Source organism: Lissotriton vulgaris, unplaced genomic scaffold (genome assembly GCF_964263255.1).
Source record: "Lissotriton vulgaris unplaced genomic scaffold, aLisVul1.2 SCAFFOLD_1182, whole genome shotgun sequence".
Taxonomy (NCBI): Eukaryota; Metazoa; Chordata; class Amphibia; order Caudata; family Salamandridae; genus Lissotriton; species Lissotriton vulgaris.
The window spans coordinates 172,282-191,701 of NW_028246755.1; the positions used below are offsets into that span (position 1 = coordinate 172,282).

The 19,420-nt window shown below is 43.9% G+C and overlaps 1 protein-coding gene across 1 annotated transcript in view; it reads left to right on the forward strand.

The window, feature by feature from the left end:
* The window catches only part of LOC147665752 (fetuin-B-like), a 90,073-nt gene that overhangs the window by 20,023 nt on the left and 50,630 nt on the right, over positions 1-19,420 (forward strand). The window contains exon 5 of the mRNA XM_086949542.1: positions 6,372-6,479. Coding sequence (XP_086805668.1) covers positions 6,372-6,479 — 108 coding nt within the window. The remainder of the gene's footprint in view (positions 1-6,371; positions 6,480-19,420) is intronic.

The following is a 19,420-nucleotide window of genomic DNA, read 5'->3' on the forward strand; positions in this document are numbered from 1 at the left end:
TATATTGAATAAAAACAACCCAGAGACAGAGCAACTAGAAAAGACCTTTGGGAACCCAAATAATGCCTCAAGCATAGACTTCATTCAAGCCTCAGGGGGTTGTTCAGTGACTTGTTTACACACAAAGAAACCAACTGGGCAAGTGTCCGTGATCACGCCTCCCTCAGAGGCATCTTTAAATGGGTCCCAAAGCATATAAGGGCCAAGGAACTTTGATACCCTTAAGTGGGATTAAATCAATATAAAGGAATCTCCCCCCTTGGGTAATAGCAGAGTGGAAAACCAAAATACTTACCTGTCTAGATAATAAACCTGATCCAATATGACTAATAAGGGCCTTTGAGGCAATATTAGGTTCCATAAAAAGTTTAATGACTTGCCCTACACACTCTAGTCAAGCACCTCGCACGTTTGATACTGCTTCTACTCGGTCCCTGAAAAATCTACATGCAGCCCTTACAAACACCCCAAGAGATCTGAGGGCATTACAAAGTCTGTGCAAGCATTATAGAGAGCCATGTAACACCAGACTACAAAGCATAAGAGAGGAAGCTTGGGATGCTCTTTGAGCAGCTTCAATACCAAATAATAACCGGACCTTTTGGAAAGAGATAAATGCCCCCTTTCTTGTTAGTGACTAAGATCTCCTACTTTAGAGCTTCACGTAGGAGAGGAAGCGTGGGTGACTCACTTCAGCAAAATATTTGAAACAGCTGAAGAGGACCTCCCCAGGCTTAGTAGTGATTACCATAATATGATTAGCGAACCATTGGTTTTCATTATAGAAGAGGTTAGATTTGGCCTAGTACAGTGAACCCCCGCAAAAAACCCAGGGCCAGATGGGGTGCAGCTAGACGTCTTTTTAGACCATCAAGACTTAGGGGCTTCCCTTCTGACAAATATTTTGAACACCATATGTAAACTGGGCACTCCAGATTCTTGGAAGAAAAGTATTCTTATTCAAATTTTAAAAAAGGGGGATGAAGAGACAGCCTGTAATTATAGGCCAATATCTCTATTAGATGGAACTGCAAAACTATTGGGACAACTACTTCTGAACAGGTTCGAGAACTTGGTGGAGGAGCATAATGTATTGCTCCCACTGCAGTATGGATTTAAAAGAGGTAGAGGGACCATTGACCAGTGTTTAAATCTAAGCCTGATAATGGTGAAATATATGGGGGCCATGAAGGGGCATATTTTTACAGCCTTTATGGACCTCTAGGCAGCTTTCGATTGTGTTTCACATACCAAACTATGATCCGTCATGGAAGAAATGGGTATAGAGTAACCAATAATAGTTTTTATTCATCATATGTATTCTCAGGCATCTGCAAGTGTCCGGTATGGTAGGAAGGGGGAAAGTACAAGGTCATTTGAAATCCAGTGGGGGCGGGGGGGGGGGTTAGACTGGGGTGCATACTCAACCCCTATCTATTTTCCCTTTATACCAATGGAGTGGAGGCTGCACTCTTAGGCTCCTCCACAAATATCCCACACACAAATGCAGCAACCCTCCCTATCCTCGTATACACAGATAATGCAGTGCTAATTAGCAGAACCGGAAAGGTGCTGCAGATCCTAATCAACGCCTATACTAATTTCATTAAACAAATGGACCTGAGAGTTAAGAAGGCAAAAACCTATGTTCTTGTGGCAGGGGATTGGTTGAAGAAACTACCCTGGTTCCATATAGAAACAAGGAGCCTGGAGGTGGTTCACACATTCTTCAATTTGGGGATTCTTTTAAATGAAAAGCTAACCTGGAACACCATGGTAGTTAATAGAAGGTTGTCTTTTGAAAAGAGCATTATGGCCACCTTCACCTTCATTAAAACTTGGGATCTTTACCTATACCGGGTATCATGAAGGTGTACAAGGCCAAAGCAATATCAGGGGCCTTGTATGGGGCAGGGATTTGGGATACGTTGAATATTGCCAACCTCCAGCGCATTGAGGGCAGCTTCTATAAAAGGTTACTTTCCCTCTCTAGTACCTGTTCAAAATATAACTGTCAAAATGAAATGGGCGCCCAGTTTATTTCTGATATAATTTGTTTAGCACCGATATCATTGTGGCATTCTATATGAGAAGGGAGTCAGTAAAATTAACTCAAACCACCCTGAGTGATTGTCTAAAATTGGATATATGTCTGAAAAATTAGATAGTTACATTATGTCAAAAACACTTTGAGAGCATTGTGCTTCTCCAAACCTTTTGAGAACCCACCTAGTTTTAAACAGATTTCTAAAGCCAAACTGAAAGAGCCCTTTTGCCTAAAGGCCGTTCGGGACAGAAGGGACACAAACTGGGTGAAATCCACAGTAATGCTCTATCAACTGTCTTCTCCAATGCAGGCGATTATTTATTCTTATTTAGCGCATGTCCCAAATCTACAACATTGTTTTATCTTAGTAACATTCAGACTAAATTATATCGACCCTGATGTTGGGTTATCCTGGTAATATGCATGCACTGGAAGAACTAACCCTATGTCCGTTTGATGGCCCATCTTCACAAACAGATCTACACTTTATCTTTTACAGTAAATTCTGCGAAGAGCCAAGATTTTATTTTATTTTACATCTTGTTCGGAGATACAATTTGAGGCAATGTTGGGTAGCTCTATATTTTATCCAGATGCTTGGAGACGCGTTTGTGTGTTATTCTCTAGCCTCCTTCTTGTGGTCAGCCTCAATGTGAAGGAGAACCCAATTGATTTCTAGACTTCAAGCAAGTAGATACATGTAACTTTTTTTCACCATTCATATTGTATATATATATTATTATGATTATTATGAGGGCATTTTATCTTTCTCTTTTACTGTATTAATGGATTTTCAAGACGGAAGGTCGATTTCAAAATATATTTTTATATGTGATGAAATATTGCGAAATAAAGGAACATTGATTGATTGATTGTTGGACTGCGCCTTATGAGTTGATTGAGAGGAAATGGGAAGTCCACCTACCTGGTGACAGATAATAGAGACGAAGAGGAGAGTAAAGTCTCCCTGACCTGCTACATTTAAGATGAAAGATGGGTCAGTGGAAGGTGTCAACCTCTCTATTATCCGGACCCCAGAACAGCAGAGGGACTGTCGCCAGTTGTTGGGACAGTTTACCTCACTGTTTTCCCTCAGTCCTGGTTTGCACACTTGTTTACCCATGATTTTTATACTGGGGACAGCCTGCCTGTCAAGAAGAAAATCTATAGGCTGTCGTACGTATTGACTGTCAGCATAGGGGAGTAAGTCTCCAAGATGTTGGAATTGGGAGTTATCGAGCACTCCAGTAGTCGCTGGTCCATCCCAGTCGTGCCAGCACCCAAATCAACCCCATCTGGCACCTCCCAGAACTCAGGTTCTGTGTGGAGTAGAGGGGGTTCAACTCAGTCACCAAGACTGATGCTCACCCCATCCCCAGAGCTGATGAGCTCTTCTTTCAGTAAGGGGCTGCCAAGATCCATGATACTTTTGACCTTACTTCAGGGTACTTATTGGGTAATTGAACCAAGTCTTAGCTGGGATTTAGGCCTTCAGGTCTGCTTATTTGGATGTCATAGCGGTTTGTAGTAGCAGCTGGGGGGACCACCTGTTTCACCTCCAGAAGTGCTTCAGACCCTGCAATAGGCAGATCTTTCCATCAAGGCTAGTGAGTGCCAAATAGGTCAGGGTTCTGTGGTGTACTTGGGGTACCTCATGGGCGGAGGTTGGGTGCAGCCCCCTCCAGGCCAAAATAGAGACCATATTGGCCAGGGACCTCTCCAAAACCCAAATACAAGTGAGGGTTTTCCTAATCATCACTGGGTACGTCTGGAGGCTTGTTAAGGAATATGGCGCCATTGTTGCCCCCTTAACTGAGCTGACTTCCAAGAAGCAGCCCAATAAGTTGATTTGGACAGAGGACTGTCAGAAAGCCTTTGCCACCCTCAAACAGGCCTTGTGTACAGCACCTGTACTCAAGGCCCCTGACAATTAACAGGAATTTATTGTGCAAACGTATGCCTCAGAGCATTGTGCAAAAGTATGCCTGTGATAACAGTGTTATCACAGTTAAATGACGTGGCCCTGGTCCAACCTGTCACTTTCATCTCTAGGAGGCTAGTTCCCAGGGAACAGAGGCAGGGTGCTATTCAAAGAGAAGCCTTTCCAGTGTTATGGGCACTGAAGAAGCGGTGACCATACCTGTTTGGGTCTCACGTCCGGGTTCAGACACACCAAAGGCACCTTAGTTGGCTCATGCGGATGAGGGATGAGAATCCAAAACTGTTGAGGTGGTCCATCTCCCTACAGGGAATAGATTTCACATTGGAACCCCGTCCTGGGTCACACAACGCCAGTGCTGATGGTCTGTCCAGGTTCTTACGCCTTAATGATGAGGGCTCCCAGGAGGATGGGTAGTTTTCACCACTTTCAGCAACTGGGAGTAGAAAGTGTTAGATCTGTCAGTCTTGGGGTGGTCTTTCCCCAAACCTTTTGCCTTTACCCTTTAATTTTTCTGAATGTGTTTTTGCTAGTATTAGCACTCTGTGCACTTTACCACTGCTAACTAGTGTCAAAGCTCTTGTGCTCACTCCCTAAAACATGCTAAAATTGGTTTACGCCTCATAGCCATATTTCATTTAAGTCCCTGATAAAGTGGTATTCCGTATACACAGGGCTGTAAATTAAATGCTACTAGTGGGACTGCAGCACTTATTGTGACATCCACTTAAGTAACCCCTTAAAACATAGCTCCTTAAAACATGTCCCAGGTCAATTATTGCAGCCTGTATGCAGTTTTAAACTGCCAACCCACTTGGCAAAATAAAACCCTTGCCAAGCCTTAAACTCCCCTTTTATAACATATAATGCACCCCTAAAGTAGGCTCTAAGTAGTGCAAATGGCAGGGTGCATTGAAGTTAAAAGATTGCCCTACTGAATTTCTACCATCTCAGGCACTTTTTGTTGGAATTTCTTTTAACTCAAAAAGTAAGTGCCCACTGGGCCCAATCAATTCCTGTATCCAACGGTGCTCAATTACTGGTCGGCCATTTTTTTTAAAAACTTAGAACCGGACTAGATGCCTGCGGTTGGCGCTTTGATATTCTGTGACTAAATTCTACCGTAAACTTTAAAACATCATAACTCAAGTTATACTGGTTGGATGTTTGACATTTTAGTGTCAAGTAGTTTGTTAAAATGTTCTCTATTCTTCTAAATTGGTGTGGGATTTTTCTTGTGTTTTCTTTTCACTTTATTCCTGTTTGTGTGCTGTGTAACTACTTCACATGTTGCTTCTAGGTTAATCTTGGCTGATTTGTACCAATGTACCAGAGGAGTAAGCACAGGTTAATTTAGTGACTTTAGTGGTTCACCCTGGAAGGGATTGTGGCTGTTGCTTGTGCAAAGTTTACAGCCTACTAAACCAACAACCCAATTTCTCACATGTATGCATTGTTAAAAGCATTGTTAAAAGAGGAAGACTGAATTTCTTTCTCTGCTATGAAGTCCACATTGAGAATGAAAGTTAAAATGGCTTTATTTTTATGTACTTCTAAAGATAACTACTTATTACAAAGCTGCCACCCTTAATTGCCCAAGCACAAGAAAACATCAAGACTCGTTTTTACTTAAGCACTTGACGCATCAGTTTTGCAATTTCTGGATATTGTAAAGAGGAAGTCTTTCTAATTCGTATTTTAACATTAAGGGCCCGATTATGATGCAGTTAGGAAATCTTCCCGATCGAATCAGTTTGGAAATGGTTCCAACCAACTCGGATCAGGAGAGTCCGACTGACAGAGTAAGATGCATTCGGATGCTTCCAGATACGATTTGGTTGGACTCCCATTGACTTCTATGGGAGCCTATGTTCCTAACCGCATCGTAATCGAGTCCTCTGTCGGAAAGACACTTTCCCGGTCCGATTTGGAAGGAGCAAATGCCGTTAGGAGGCTTTCCTAGCCGCATCATAATCAGGCCCATGGTGGGAATGCTTTCCTAACCACATTATAATCGGGCCCTGAGTTGTCAGCACTTACCTCCCTGAATTATCCTTCTGGCAGGTCATATTGTGAGACACAATGGAGGATGTGTGATTTAGTTATAGGAAACTTAATTGTGGGGTTCATATTTACAATGAAAATTTGCCTTTCACTGCAGCAGCTCTTCTGATCATTCCCATAAAAGATGTTAGGTAGGTACCATCATTGTACAGTGAAAAAAGGGAAATATGGTACATCTCTAAAGCGAAATGAATAACGTGGTTAAGTGCAATTTCACAACTTGTACGCAATATGGTTTAATAAAAGTGTACATTTTGCCTAGTATATTAGATGTGTTCCCTCATTTGAATATTATTGACAAATGCATTTGTTCTCTTTCAGTCTGAGTTTGATCTATCATATTTTGTGGAATTCGTTATTAAGGAAACAAACTGCTCTAAATCAGAAACCCATGCTACTGACTGTCACTTCTTGGAGGATGAACAAGCTGTAAGTGCAGAATTCAAATTGCAGTCCTTGTAAATGATAGCTCATCTATTCAAATGGTATAATGCATCGTACTTTATGACAATATATTCTACCCATTTAGGACAGGTGGCAACATTTGTACGAAGTTTCTATAAGAAAGCTTGCTACATTACCCCTCTTACTACTATATATTATTGAATGATTGCTATATCTATGAGGTGCAAACTATGTAATTGGATCACCCAACAGTACCTGAAAATAAAATAATGTGAGCACTAGGGTGACATCAGAGGTGCCTAAAATGTTCACTATGCATGGGCTAATTTGTAGTATATACTTTCAATTGGCTGGAAAGAAAGCAGGAATAGTTTAAAGGCAGGGACGTGCGATTTTGGGACTTTGTAGCAAAAGCCATATCCATTCTATTGGGAGAATGGTATGTGTGGGCAGAACTGCTACCTTTCTAATTCATTGTAAGGAAATTCACCTGCACGGTGTGTTTCAATTGTGTTTTTTTTAAATTGTTTATAACTTCACCTCTGTATGGACTTAGACCAGCTAAACTGCACTCGTAGAAATGTGCTTCGCGAATATGGTTAGTATTTTCTATCTCAATGCAGCTAATGTGAAACCTGCTTGTGAGATCATCAGGCTGATTATTCACAACAATGAAGTATTAATAATTGGGCCAGTATAGTGTGCCAAAAGTTCAGGCATGCTATTTGTGCTATATGGGCAATTTATCAGATTGCAAAGCAGAAATTCACACAGCTTAGAGAGCTGCACTTACCAGTGATAGCTCTACAACTGGAACCAATGTTTTATAAGGAATAACTATAAAGAAATCCTTCATTTGGCACTCAGTATTGGTGGTAACAATTGAAATAGCCTATTTTAACCTAATTTTCTCGTCCTTCCTTGCCCGGGAGCATGCACAAGAACATGCCGCTCACGGAGCTCGTAACCAACATCTTTATTCATCAGCGTACAACATTCAAACTGAACTTCGCGTCATCATCTCATAACCATTAATAACCACTCCTTAACACCTCCCAAATGACTATGTAATTCTTTCCTTGAGTCCGCCCACAGCCAGGGTGTCCCAGTGATCACAGTCCCAAGACACTTCATGTCCCCCTTGTTCAATAAAAACAGCACCATTACATTTCTTTGGTCAGTCATCGAGATGTTGGCACAGATAAACCAGACCGCGTGGTATGTGTTAGTTGAACTGCACCCGGAGTGGACACCTAGGGTGCAAGATTTAAAGCTTGATCTGGGTCTTTAGGTGGAGCAGCCGCATCTGAGTTTACAGGGACCGATGATCGTTGAGACAGATGTCTGAAATGTGATGAATCTGTTGTAAAACCCATAAGTAGTGCAGGTAGGTTTACATGTAGATTTATTATAAGCAAGATGTTACAAGGTTGAGAGCCCCACCAGGAGCAGCCTCACTGCTGCTCAGCCCATCTCCAACTGACGGGAAACAACCTTTACAACGCAGTCATTGCATCGCACTACCTTTACATAGCAGTCATTACATCGCAACATCCTTTACATCGCATGTCATTACAACGCAGCAATTACATTGCATTTCACTACAACGCATGTCATTACAATGCATGTCACTACAACGCAGGCATTACATCACAAGTTATTATAATGCATACTATTACAGGGCATAGTACCCTTACACTATCCAACACTTACCCTACTGTTGCACTCACTGGAGTTAGAATAGTAATTGTTAGAAATGGGATTTCTGGTTGGCTAAGGCTTGCGCCAAAGCCAGGCAGAAACCACCACTCTAGTCAGGGCAAGGGAGTTACACGCCAAAGGTAACCCCTGCTCAACCCCTTGGTAGCTCGGCACGAGCAGTCAGGCTTATCCCTGTGCCCATGTGTAAAGCATTTGCGCACGCACACAGCAACAACATCCCAGGCACACTACAAAAGGAACTCCACACAAGGTTATATAAAAAAATAGCCTTTGTATTCTCATAACACATTAGAATAGTAATCACACAATATACACTGTGCCAACTGGCACTGGGCAATATTTACAAGGGATTATATACACATGACAGGGCCACAAGGACCACTGTCAGAACCATCACAAAGCAAATTTGGTAAAAGTAAAAGATATCATAAACGTACTACCCGTAACCACTGGTAATCACTGTACTTAGCATCAGCCTGTTAACATAAACTACATTATGCACAGTATCACATTAGGCGCGAATTATCTTCTGCGCCAACCTCACCAGCATAAACACATTATGAAATCATCTCACCAGTCTAAACGCATTAGACCCTAACCTCCTAAGCATAACTCACCTTAGGGGCATAAATCACACAGTGAAATATAATCTCACTAGCATAAACCATAATATGCAAAACAACCTCATAATCAGAAAAACCATAGTTCGGGGTATCAAACCGGGTGCGTAAAACATATTACATACATTGCATTTCCTAGCACCACCATCACACTAGGGCCTGGCGCCCTATAATCCTAACAGTCCTCCTGGCCAACTGGCCATCTCAAAAAAGGTCTCAAACGCCCTATGTCCCAAGAGTCAGGGCGCGCTGCCAAAGCAGCGAAAGGCAAGGCTGCGCAATCTGCGCAGGCCTAAATGTTGCAGCTGGGACTAAGTGCTGCGCAGCTGTGAAGGTCAGGGGCAAAGGAGTGCATCTCACTCCTAACTCCGACATGTCCCCACAGAAACAAATGGCCTAAATGTTGCAGCTGCCCACTACTTGCTGGGCAGATGTGTCTCTCAAAATAAGGCCTGCCACCCCTGTGTCTTCTGAGTGGGTCCCCAATGGGACTCTCTAGGGTAAATCTGCGCAAGACGTTGCAGCTGCCTGCGCTCTCGCAGGGCAAACGCGGGCACCACTGTGCCTCTGGACTTAATGTGCCCCCACACAGGGAAAAGCCTGGGCCCTTCTGGACCCTCCATTAACAAGAATTCCAGCAACGTTGGAGCGGCCTGCTCTCCTGGCGGGACCGCTCAGATTCTGTGCCAAACACGGGGAAAAGCATGGGCCCCTTGGGGCCCTCTATAAAATAATTATAGCCATCGTTGGAGCCCCGTAGGCTCTGAAAATCACTGTGCCCCATGTTGGAGCCATGTTGGCTCTGAAACAAACATGGCCCACGTTGGAGCAGCCCCCCTATCAGGTGGGGGCCGCTCAGAACTGGTTCTGTGCCTCACTCAGCACCCCCACGGACCTTTAAATCACCTCAGCCCTATGACGTGGCCATGTCCCCCGCCCAGCCCTCACTCAGTGGGCTCCTGCGCAGGGGGGACTTCTCCTCTTGTCTCGCCAGAGCCCCGCTCCCTCTCCTGACTGGGGTGCCTCGGCTGGCTTCACCGGTGCAGCGGGTGGGGCTCTCTCTCACTCCTGAGAGCCTCGCTGGTGGCGGCTGCGCTTCTCCTTTGCCCCGGCCCCCTACTGGCACTAGGAACTCTTCATGGCCACTCGGGGAGGTGGGGTAGGCTTCCGTCCTCTCCAGTCTGTCCCAGTGTGGGGTAGGCTCCCGCCCGGGTCTTCTCCGACCCCTCATGCTTCCGGCCTCTTCCGCTTCCGTCCGCCGGCCCCGCCCACAACCAGGCGGGCCGCGGTGGCAGAGGCCTTCTCTGGCGGTCGCAGCACCGAGGGGTAAGTTCCCTCTAAATAAAATAGAGGTAGAAGCGGGGTGGGCACCCGCAAAGCTCCATAAGAATGCGGAGTGGGCCCCCGCCATTCTCCATCCACATCAAGCGGGGTGGGCACCTACTCAATCTCTGCAATTTTGGGGGAATCCCTACGCCAGGGATTCCCTCAGTGCAAGGTGCAGCTCAATGCTGCAAAGCTCCAGGGCTCCTCTTAGGAGCCAAATCTCAGCGCTCCTAGCGCGCAAAAGACAGACACCAAGTCTTTTCCAGTCAGAACTGGTATAGGGGAGCTTTGGAGCACTTTGTTTTGTTCAGCTCCTCTCTCCTTTGTCAGGTGGGGGCTCAGTGATTAGATGCACCACAGGGGGCGAAGCCGGCATTCTGGAAGGAAGGCACAGTCCTATTCAGGTCCCAGGTGCAACTCCTCCCTCCCATCTACAGGCAGATCTCACTATTCACCACTGGGCAGACTCATCCTGGCCCCTGGAGCCACCCACATCATCCAGCACCTGTCAATCACAAGCCAGACATGCAATTCACATCATGCAGGTAGACACACAGTACACAGAAATACCCACTTCTAAAAGTGTCATTTCTCCACCAGTCACCATAAATCTACGCACACCTTCACGCAGAATTTGTCCTCACGAGTTCGTACATACCAAACTCGCCCCTGCACTCCTCTCATACCAGGAATTACCATGGACACACATATCCCCATGCATTCCTATGGGAGGGCAGGCAAGTCTCACCACATATACACAGAGAGCGCACGCACTTTACATTGGACCACAGTGCTAAAGTGCTCAGAGGCCTAAAGCCACCAACACCAGGTTACAGAAAAAGGCTAGGAGAACGCAAAAAGTTTCGGGGTGAACCTGCCAAAGGGGGGCGTAGTCCAACAGTAATTATTACCCCCATACTATCCACCACTTACTTTAAATGCATTGTAATGGGATGCATTGTAATGGTATGCATTGTAAAGGTATAATGCAATGTAATGGAATGCATTGTAAAGGTAGTTTATGAAAATGCGATGTATTGGCATGCTATGTAAAAGAGTGCGTTGTAAAGGATGTTGGAATGTAAAAACTGCGTTGTAAAGGCATGCATTGTAAATGAATGCGTTATAATGTCATACATTCCCACTGACACTCAAACACACAAACATTCCATTCACCAACATTCTCTCACACAGACACTCAGGCTGAGAAGCAGCAATATAACACATCCCTCTTCTTTGCAATGGAAAAGAAGGGAAAAAAGGCATAAGAAACATTGCAATAATAATGAGATGACAACTTACTAAAGTATAGCATGAAAAATTAAAGATGGAATATTCATGCAAAGAAACTAAAATAAGGAGGGAGAAACATAACACAAGTGCAATGACTCATTCACACCATTCTCCTTTCTATCGCAAAGCAAGCCGACACTACCACACCACTCTCTACAGACCAACCCAAGTACTAGGGTCGTGCAAGCTGGCCAGGCAAACACGAGAAGCACAAGGGAACCATCAATGAAAGTGTGAAAGGAAAACTAACCAGTAATAAAAAACAGTAAGCAGGTGTTGAAAATATCCACACAGAACAAACTAACAAGCACACCTGTAGCAAACTTCCCCCAACAACAAAATGAGGTATGATGTGTGTAAGGGCTTCGCACAGAACCAAAAGGACTCCCAACACAACCCTGACATGCAAGGGGAAACCCCTAATTAAGTAAAGGAAACCTTAACACCTAAGGGAGTAACAATGCAATGCAGACCAAAGCAAGAAGCAATCTGAAATCACGTAAGTAAATGCACATAAAGTAAGCAGGCAAAACTCTTCCCGCAACAACTTAAGTTTGGGTGTGAAGTGTGGAGGGGCTTCACACAGAACCAAGGGAAAACCCAACGCAACCCTGACGTGCGAGGGAAAAAACATAAATCAAGCAGGAAACCTTGAAATCCAAGGGAGTAATACATATATATGGACGCAAGCAGTAACCTGGAAATCACGTAAGTAAATGCACATAAGGAACGTAACAGCATATATGGTAAGTAAATGCAAAACACTCGTCTGAGTCAAACACAATACATTCGTACTGCAATGGGTGGTTGAACAACACTAACCCATAACCACGTAAGAGTGGGAAACATTCATTTGCAATCATATTCATACACATGCCAGCCAGGAAACATAAGCACACGTACCTTAGGGAAGCAAGAATAAAGCATTAACACATTAGCACATCAGTAAGCATAGTACAACAACTTGTATATGGCATAGGACATAAGGCCTCAGTAACACTCTAGAACATTTGTGAGCGATCTCTCAACCACACTTCCTCTTGACATGCAAAAGTAATACTAATGTAAGATGAAATCCAATGCAAATGGTGAAAATAAGACACTGCAGCAGTATAAACATTGGGGTAATACATGGCACAAGAACAGGGTTTGTGGAAAAACAAAATAACATATTAAACATTTGCAGAGGGTGTGCCTGTCACCGAGGAATAAAGCAATATGATATGACAGGCGGGCAAGTCAATTACAAGAGGGGTGAGAAAAAAAGAAGCAGCATGCAGTAGCTGTAGTCCCCGTAGAAGAAACATTTTTTTTTCATTAAGTATAGTTCCAGAAGGCATGAGCCAGAAAGCAATGCAGGAGTGACAGAAGGTTCTCCAAACTGAAAACAGTACCTGCAGTGAAATACGATGATCTGCTAGAGCGATCCCATGTCTTTGAAACAAATGCACGTGTGGGAGAAAAACGCTGAAGCTGAAGAAGATGAGACAGGGAGACAGCGCAGGAGACTTCTTCATGAAAACATTATTGAACAAGCATTTACAATGCAATGGTCTTAGCTTTGTTAAAGTTAGAGCTATTGGCATTGCCAATGGCATTTTTTTTTTTAAACAGAAATAAATGGTATTGTCATTTACAATGACAATAGGTGAGCATTAGAGAGTAGTAGAGAGCATTAGCGGACACAGATCCACAAACACAGAGCCAGAGCCGCACACACACACAGAGAGCCAGAGCCACACACCGAACCAGAGCCACACACAGAGCCACACACACATACAGAGCCACACACACAGAGCCACACACACAGAGCCACACACACACACAGAGCCACACACACACAGAGCCAAACACACACAGAGCCACACACACACAGAGCCACACACACACAGAGCCACACACACACACACAGAGCCACACACACACACACAGAGCCACACACACACACAGAGACAAAAAAACCAATAAGTGTAAAAAATTATCTGGAAATGAAAACAGTGGCTGTTTGAAGGCTAACACGTAAAATAACTTACTAATGAGAAGTGTGCGAAGATACTCAGTGATAAGCTCTTCTGTAAACCTCCTCCGGAATACCACTGTACCAGGCCGTCAGTGAAAGAGAATAAGAATGGATCCGAATGCATCTAAATACGCGAAAACTCATGGAAATCTCTTGAAAAGGAGATGTCATACCTTAGTGTTTAATAACGTGGTGAATTACTCGACCCAACGTCTCAAGCACACTCTGGATGTAGACGCCGTTACTCAATGGCCGTGGTACGGTGACCCTCGTACGCTCACTCCATGACCGGCCAGTTAGCTAAGATGACTCCACCTCGAGACTACTACTCGTAACTTCGTACAAGCCGCTTAAAAACTTACCAACATGAATAACCGGCCGACTCAAACACGGGCTTCGCTCCTTGAGCTGACACAATACAAGCTCCTCTACTAACACCATGTGCAGAACGTATACAACGTGATCGAATGGTGGTCATGAAAATAGAAACAGGACTACTGATGCTAGAAATGGGCGCCATCTTGGAGTGTGTAAACGGAACAACTACAGAACAAAGTGAGCAGCAAAGTGTCTGGTGTTGCTTGATTAATTATACAAACCTGATATCACCGCGAAGAAATGCAAGAAAACTCCAAACCACTAAACAGGAATTAACAAAAATAACAAAATGGTCATAATGAAATTGCTGGTGTTAATAAAATCGAAACAGTGAAAAAAACAGAAATAAAAAAAAAGCCCACAAACACCCACCACTAGAAAAGTGCCGGGGTTTAAAATCCAAAGACGAGAGAAAAACGCCCCGGAAACTGGAAAAGACGGGGCTTGAATGGAGTGACGCCCCTCTCCTCCAATGGCTGGTCTCCGTTTAGGAAGCCAGCCAATGGAGAAGAGGGGCGGGTTCAAGCCCCACTGTAGAAAACATCTAGAAAACATTAAATCTCGGAGCTCTGCCCACACTGCTGCGCAGTGCGACACTAGTCCGAGACCTAAAAAGCAATGACTTCGTGGTTGGCACAGCGTGAGGTAAGTTGGAGATTACAGATGACCTGAAGAAACCCCCCAAACTCAAGATGGAAGCACACACTGGTGATGCCGCGCCGGATGGCTCCCGGCGTCACCATGCACCAAACATGCTGAGCAACAATAAGCATGCCGCAAACGTCACAGTGAAGCGAAGGAAGGAGGCACCATGCAGCAAGAGGAAGGCAAGGCTGCGCACGCTCTGCAAGTGTTTGTGGCAAGTTTTAAATGAATAGTAGCGGTTAAACTGTCATGGCAGGAACAGAGGTAGAAGTACAACAAAGCCAAAGAAAACACACAGGGGCAAAAGGCAAATGCAGAAGAAAAAATATATACTCAAGGCATGTGTAAAGGACACTAGTAAAAGTCCTCCCCATATAATCAAACATGGCAAAACATCTCGATCTGATCTCGATGCCAATGAGTCAAAACTGGTAAACAGAGACGGCAGAGCTGGCGTGCATCTCCAACGTGGTGGGCACATAAGGCTGGCATCAAGGCAAGCAAATTTTAAGTGATGGCACTCAACTGGATAGAGTCTGGCATGAATGGGAATGTTGACACCCAGCTGTTGCCCTGGCTCATCCAGTAGGGTCACACCAGGTTGAAGACAGCAGTAAATCCACAAAGAACTAGCAGACAGCTGGGCAGGCAGGCAAGAAAAGGGAACACTCCCGCTCTCTAGCACGGCAACAGAGCAGGTGCATCCTGTTCCAAGGCAGCACAGCAGGCAGGCAACAGGATAAACAGGCAGCAACGAGAGGCACTCTCCTAAAGTAGCAGTACAGGGAACAGCTGATCCATAACAGCAGGGAAGACAGGCAGCCGGACAGGGAAAAACCTGAGCGCTCTCCTGGGAAACTGAACTTCTAGAGACACTGTCCCAAAGTGACAGGCGAGGGACAACAGTCCCTGTAAATGTGTTTGTATTTATATAGCGCCTTCTACCCAGAGGTCTCGTAGCGCTGTATTCATACCGCTGTGGAACCCTTCCGGGCTTTCCTGTGATATGTCCACTCCTGGGCACCCCCAAGGTGAAGCCAGGCATCCAAGCGCTGCTGGGGCCGTTGGAAGCAGGAGAGGAAGCAGGAAAGGAGAGCAGGAACTGGACCAGAGTAGTTGTAGTGACCGGTGGAGGGGTCACTGGTGGGGCTCACTCAGGGGTGCCAGTATGCTTTAAGTCTGTAGCTTGTAGTTATAGAAGGTTCTTTAATTTTTAATTTCTTCAGGATGCAAGTTTCAGTAGATCATCAGGTGGAACCTGCAGGTTCTTTTCCAGATCGTCACCAAAATATGTTGTAAATAACATTAGTAGTGCAGGTAGGTTTCCATGTAGAGTTAGGTTGAGAGCCCCACCAGGAGCTGCCTCACTGCTGCTCAGCCCATCTCCAACTGACACTCACACACACGAACATTCCATTCACCAATATTCTCTCACACAGACACTCAGGCTGAGCAGCAGCAGTATAACAGAAACCCTTGTAATAGATTTTCTGGGATGTTGCACCGTTATCTTGTGTCCCTTATGCGTAACTTTCAGAGGTTCAACAGCAAACAGAGATTCTGTTTTTTGCTTCCGTTTTTCTTTGACAAGAACCCAGTCACCTACATCACTTGAGTTAGCCGAGATCGATCAGCATATGTCTTCATTTGACTTTTTTGAGCAGTGTCAGTAGCACAAACCTTTTCATCATTCTGGGTTCGTTCAGTGGTCCACTGTGGTGGTTTGGTTCGTATAGCTTGCCTTAACATCAAGGTGGCAGGACTCTCAATGGTGGTGGAGTGAGGAGTTAAATAGGTGATTGGCTTGCCCTAAGGCCTAACTCAGCTCGATTCCCTCCATCAAACCACATGATCATTCATTTTAGGGTTCCCATAAGAAGTTCCAAGACACCCTTAGCCTGAGGTCACAAGGGTGTATTTTTCTGATGCTTGACATTGAGTCTGGTCATAAACTCCTCAAACTCCTTGCTATTGAACGGTGGACTTGAGAATGTCTGGAATGCCCCATACTGCAAATAGGTCTTCCAGCCGCTCAATGACTTTGTCGGGGTTGTTGGTGACATACCCTTTACCAGATGAAAACAGGAATACTCATCAATAACCACCATTAGATGACGTCCGTTTGCCACGGAACAAAAGAAGACTACGGCCACTCTTTCCCATGTACGTACCGGAAGTTCCGACATGGTTAGTGGATAAGGGGTCACTTTAGGGGAAAGGCAATTGCATAAATGACACTCCTTTAAGTCCCTCTCAACTCTCTTGTCCAAGCAAGAGAGCCACACTTGGTCTCCCAGGGCTCTTTTGGTGGCGAGAATGCCAAGATGAGGTTCATGAGAGAGTTCAATGACTGACTGGAGCCTCTTAGCACAATGCCTTCTTTAGTGACAGACTATTCCTCTTGTACATTTAGCTACTTTTGAAATTAAATATCTATATTCAGAGGTCAAACACTTTGGGCCCGATTCACAGAATGAACTTAAGACTCAATCCTAAACTTACTACTGTTTTGGTATTCGCAGATTGCACTTACTACTTTTGGTATTCACAGAATGAACTTACTACTTTTGTCATTCACAGAATGCACTTACTACTTTTGGTATTCACAGAATGAACTTACTCATTTCGGTATTCACAGAAGTTAGGACTCCTAACTTTAGGACTCCTAAATACCTTCTGTGAATACCGAAAGTCTTAAAATTAGGATTTTTCTCAATTTAGTAGTAGTAAAGTTAGGACTCCTAATTTTAGGACTCCTAAATGCCTTCTGTGAATACCGAACGTCTTAAAATTAGGATTTTTCTCAATTTAGTAGTAGTAAAGTTAGGACTACTAACTTTAGGACTCCTAAATGCCTTCTGTGAATACCGAAAGTCCTAAAATTACGATTTTTCTCAATTTAGTAGTAGTAAAGTTAGGACTACTAACTTTAGGACTCCTAAATGCCTTCTGTGAATACCGAAAGTCTTAAAATTAGGATTTTTCTCAATTTAGTAGTAGTAAAGTTAGGACTCCTAACTTTAGGACTCCTAAATGCCTTCTGTGAATACCGAAAGTCTTAAAATTAGGATTTTTCTCAATTTAGTAGAAGTAAAGTTAGGACTACTAACTTTAGGACTCCTAAATGCCTTCTGTGAATACCGAAAGTCCTAAAATTAGGATTTTTCTCAATTTAGTATTAGTAAAGTTAGGACTCCTAATTTTAGGACTCCTAAATGCCTTCTGTGAATACCGAACGTCTTAAAATTAGGATTTTTCTCAATTTAGTAGTAGTAAAGTTAGGACAACTAACTTTAGGACTCCTAAATGCCTTCTGTGAATACCGAAAGTCCTAAAATTGCGATTTTTCTCAATTTAGTAGTAGTAAAGTTAGGCTTACTAACTTTAGGACTCCTAAATGCCTTCTGTGAATACCGAAAGTCTTAAAATTAGAATTTTTCTCAATTTAGTAGAAGTAAAGTTAGGAGGTCGCCTGTCGCCTGTTAGGCTGCAGTTTGGTCTATACAAAATGACTAGGATAGTCATGAGTGTGGAAGGTTTTGCTCTTGGAGCTTAGGGCTACTTTACTTCCTGGTTGGTTATTACCAAGGTTTTTTGGTTATTATATGCATATTATTGCTTTTTTATGTACCGTGGGACTCCCACTCCGACGACAGTGAATGATTCAGGCATGTGAATCTATGAAAGACAGCCCAATACTGGAGAACATAAGTTGTTTGTGAAGTTGGAGAAATGTGAGTTCCATGTTTCTCAGGTGGCCTTTTTGGGATTCGTCCTCTCACCGACTGGGGTAAGCATGGATCCTCAAAAGGTAGTAGCAATTACACAATGGCAGTTACCTAAATCAGCCAAGGAAATACAGAGCTTGTTAGGGTCTGCTAATTTTTATAGGCGATTCATAGAGGGCTTTTCTGCCTTAGCTTCCCCCCTTACACAGTTACTCAAAAAGGGAGTGATATTCTCTTGGACCGATGAAGCCGAGTTAGCCTTTGAGAAATTGAAACAGGCCTTTACTCAGGTCCCCATATTAAGACACCTAAACCCTTCTCACCCCTTTACTGTAGAAACAGATACATCACAAATGGCCATAGGGGGTGTTCTGTCCCAGCGGGATGCCAGCACGGGGTGACTGCATTTGGTGGCTTTCTTTTCGCACAAACTAAGGGCCATATTATCAAGACAGGCGATAAAATTATCGCTGTTTTAGCGGCAGAAAACTGCAGCTAAAACTGCAATAGTGGGCTTGATAATATGCTCTATGGAATTCTAATTGAAGCCCATGTTAAATGTGAAGGACATCTAACATGGGCTTCAATTGGAATTCCATAGAGCATATTATCAAGCCGATTATCGCCGTTTTAGCTGCAGTTTTATGCCGCTAAAACAGCAATAATTTTATTGCCTGTCTTGATAATATGCCCCCTAAGTTCCACAAAACTGAATTACTCAGTGGGAGACAAATAATTACTGGCCATCAATAGAGCCTTTGAGGAATGGAGCCAGTATCTGTTAGGGGTCACTATTCTCACAGATCACAGGAATTTACTATTTTTGAAATCAGCCAGAGCCCTGACCATGAGGCAATTGCGATGGACTTTGTTTTTTAGTGAGTTCGATTTTGTGATACAGTACCACCCTGGGAAAATACATGGGAAGGCGAGTGCCTTATCCAGATATGGGTACGAGGTCGAAGAGCAAGAGGTGGATGCTCCTCCTATTGTAGCCTCTAAAAGTTTTCTTGGGGTCATCAGTTCAGAAGAGGAGTACTTACAGAAAGTTGCATTAGCTCAGGACACTGATGAGGTCAGGAGATGGGAGAAAAAGTCCTTCTGTAGATTAAGGGAGGGTTGGTGGTTCCCACAATTGAATTTCAACGTCATGCCTTAGAATGGAGTCATGATCACATACTCACCGGTCATCCGGGTTACGCGAAGACCGTTGATCTAGTCAAATGTTATTTT